Consider the following 3,750-nt stretch of genomic DNA (forward strand, 5'->3'; position numbering starts at 1 on the left):
TTGATTGAAAAGTTAATTATATTTATTTTAATTATATATATATAAATAAAAATTAGATTCTTAAATAGAACTTGGGAATAGTCTTTTTTTTTTTAAATAGAAATTAAATCGCGTATTCTGTGTTGTTGAAATAAAAATTAATGTAAAAATTTACCGAACGCGTTGCTACCCCATCCGGTTCCATAACACCGAGTACCGGCTGCAAAATTCATTCCTTGTTGTGGTAAACAAATAGGTATCACGTTAGTTGCATAATTAACTGTCGAATTTAAAATCAACACTGCTATGTCATGGAATAAACCAGCGTTATAATAAAGTGGATGAGGTATGATTGCTTTAACGTATTCTTCTTGAATAGATTCATTTGTACTTTTAACATTCCATTGTCCAAATCTGGCAACCAATACTCCACTTTCTCGACTATCAACAAAATATAATACAAATTTTAACAATACGATTATTACTTTGTTTTTTTTTTGTTTTTATAGAATTAATTGTTCCTGTGTCAAATATTTGGTTTTGTAAAAAACAGAATTAATGTACTTGGTAACGCAATGTGCAGCAGTCAAGACAGCCCCATTGTTGATCATAGAACCCCCACAGAGATACAAATATTTGCCATCGGGTTGTTTTATGAAAAGCGATACCATCCATGGAAATTCCGCGTAATATGTTTTTCCCGAAGATGTTGGATAAGGTGTTGCTAAAGAAAAAAGATCAATAATTATTTAATAATCATAATATAACGATTAATACACGCTTATCAAAATATTTCGTTAACGTATTGAAAATTTCACCTGGTGCATAAGCAGTACCACGTATACCGCAAACAACTTGAACAGCTAATGAATCTACCGGGTCATTAATAACAAGATCACGTGAACCCGCTTGAGAATCACTATTAATTCCAACTATACCAGGTGGTCGACAACAAACTTCATCAGCATTAGTACAAATAGTAAATCGTGGATCGATTATACCAGCACCATCGATATTAACGATGTATCCATCATTACAAAGCCATGATTTGACACAGTAACAAGCATTAACAGTACCAGGAAATTTCATTTGTCCAAGACCATTAATGATGACAGTTGTATCGATGTTAGTTATCGGTCCAGTTCCTTGGCAGCAAGTATTAACGTTAGAACATGTTATTATTTGTGGCGAATTAATTAAATTCGTACCAGTTGGTAGAATCAAATTAGCACCGTTAACGCATTGCAAATTATTACCACAAACGAAACAAATTTGTCCATTATTGTTATACGGTTGTACGGTTGGCGTTATAACGGTTGGTATCACGTTAGATGATAATTTGCAACAAACTTGTCCAGCACCTGGACAAATGAGTGTCTGTTGACGGGGAATGATTATACCTTCACCGGATGAACCTATCACTATCACGTTTTGGGGATCACATTGCCAAGAATATACGCAAATACAATTGATACCAGGTATTCCTGTTGGTAGGATTGTTATTGGGGCTGTCGGGAAAATAATTGTAGGTGCTGTTGGTGTTGTCGTTGGTGGACTAGTTGGACGTGGTGTAGTAGTAGTAGTAGTAGTAGTAGTAGTCGTTGGTGCTTTAGTTGTCGTAGTAGTAGTAGTAGTGGTCGTTGGTGCTTTAGTTGTCGTAGTAGTAGTTGTAGTGGTAGTTGGTGCTTTAGTTGTAGTCGTGGTTGTTGGTTGCGTTGTCGTTGTCATTTGAGTTACGATATTAGCGTTCGGTAAATTACAACACACTTCTAAATCTCCGGTACATCTTCGATATCTACAAAAAAATAATCGAATTTAATTTTGTTTTTGTTGAATCGAGATCCAATAAAAATCTTACCTGATATCGATGGTACCAGTACCATCGGTGATAACAGTTCTGTTAACATCGCACAAATAATACGGTACGCAAATGCAATCAGTAGTAGGTGGTGTACTACTGATTTTGTCCAACTTTTGATATTTGTATTTGTGCAGGTGAAAAAAGGACGGTGAATTGTATTGATGATCGATTGGTTTCTTGATTAAATTAATCGACGAATAAGACGATTCGATAGATTTTAACGTACACTCGATCGTTACTATCGATATCAACGCGATGATTTTAAATAGAAAATTATTAGGAGACATGACAAAATCCTAGATCCTTTCTAGTCGACAACTCAACTTTCATTGAATGAGATTTTTATTTTGACATAGAACACTATGTCTACGTAATTTGTTTTTCTTTTTTCTTTTTTTTTTTTTTGTTTCTGTGGTGACAGGATACGTGTAGCTAGTACTTTCCGGTTTATGGGGGAATATCTAGATTTAGATACGAAACTAATAGCTCGCGTTTGCTTTTGTTACCGGAGTAAATTACTGAATCTAAAACGTAACTACTATACGAACAATAGACGGTTAATTCTTATCTATCCTATTTGTTAATAAAATTATATACTCATTAAACAGTGTCACCTGGCGTTTTCTATTTTATATGATATTTTTTATTCAAGGTTTTTTTTTTTTTAAGAGAATATCATTGGATATCATTTTATTATAACGAATGTATTTTAATTAAATGTTTCGGATAAAAAAAAGAAAAGAGATCAATTAATTTTTATTTCTTGTGCGTTCATATTTTATTATATTAATTATTATAAATTATCGTGCAACAATTCTGACGATTTATTATTTTGTTCAAATGAAAATACAGTATTTCATAATTTGCACACAATATTTCTTTTAATATTGTTTGGATTTTTATTTTTAAATTATTATTATTATAACATTAACAGAAAATTATTTAAAACTCACTATTCGAATTTTCCAAAATCGATAAACGTATGTATAGGTCGTGTTATCAATAAATTATTATTTAAAAATTATTCTTTTTTTTTTTCAATGATATTTTTTTTGTGAAAATAATTTGATGACAATGATATTCGATCTATCAAATGGTCACAGTGATTTATTTAGAAAGATATTACAATCAACTTGGCGTGACGAATGCTGACCTAGTGACCTACTTAACACTTAACTTATTACTGTGACCATTCAGATAAATAGTATTTCATTTAAAATTTAAATGCTCGGTATATAATATTTATTTCTTTTTTTTTATATATATAATTGATAATTGTTTCGATAGGATTCATTATTAGATCGTTTAATCGTCACAAAAATCATCAATTTATTTGAAATACTTTATAAACTAAATTTACAATGTAAATTTATAAAAATTTATATAAGTTGCAATAGTTCATTTTATTTTAACATCTGTTTAGTGTTCGATGATATAAATTGAAATGAAATTCAACGTATTCGTATATAGCAAGATTTTTCACAATTGAAAATAAATAAAACAACACAAATTACACGTCTGATCATTTAAATTATTTACTCGTACACGATTCGTAAGGTACGTTGCGAATTTTATTTCTTAATTAAATAATATAATTAAAAAAAGAAAATGGATTATAAAAGATAGACGATTAAAAAATGTTTGAATAAAATTATTATGTTGGCAGGGGAGGGGGTAGGTAGAGAGGGAGAAAATAATTTAACGATTCGAACAGAGATATAATTTACAATTTGAACAATGTATTTATATATAACATTGTTATTCAATATTACACAAAGTTATATTTACAATTCAAAAAATGTTAATTATTAACATAATAGTATTATTTTATATAATATCATTTAGAAATATACAGATTAATATAAAAATAAAGTAATGGAAGTATATATATATATATATAGGATATTATA

The 3,750-nt window shown here is 29.6% G+C and overlaps 1 protein-coding gene across 1 annotated transcript in view; it reads right to left on the bottom strand.

Annotated features, from left to right (window-relative positions):
* LOC106787732 overlaps nt 1-2,127 on the bottom strand; it is a 3,163-nt gene extending 1,036 nt beyond the window's left edge. The window contains exons 1-4 of the mRNA XM_014750349.1: nt 1,838-2,127; nt 798-1,774; nt 544-703; nt 155-420 (exon numbers count right to left, since the gene is read on the bottom strand). Coding sequence (XP_014605835.1) covers nt 155-420; nt 544-703; nt 798-1,774; nt 1,838-2,127 — 1,693 coding nt within the window. The remainder of the gene's footprint in view (nt 1-154; nt 421-543; nt 704-797; nt 1,775-1,837) is intronic.
* Nucleotides 2,128-3,750: the final 1,623 nt, after the last annotated feature.

This window comes from Polistes canadensis, unplaced genomic scaffold, assembly GCF_001313835.1.
Source record: "Polistes canadensis isolate GaletaPanama2010 unplaced genomic scaffold, ASM131383v1 scaffold_113, whole genome shotgun sequence".
Classification (NCBI taxonomy): domain Eukaryota; kingdom Metazoa; phylum Arthropoda; class Insecta; order Hymenoptera; family Vespidae; genus Polistes; species Polistes canadensis.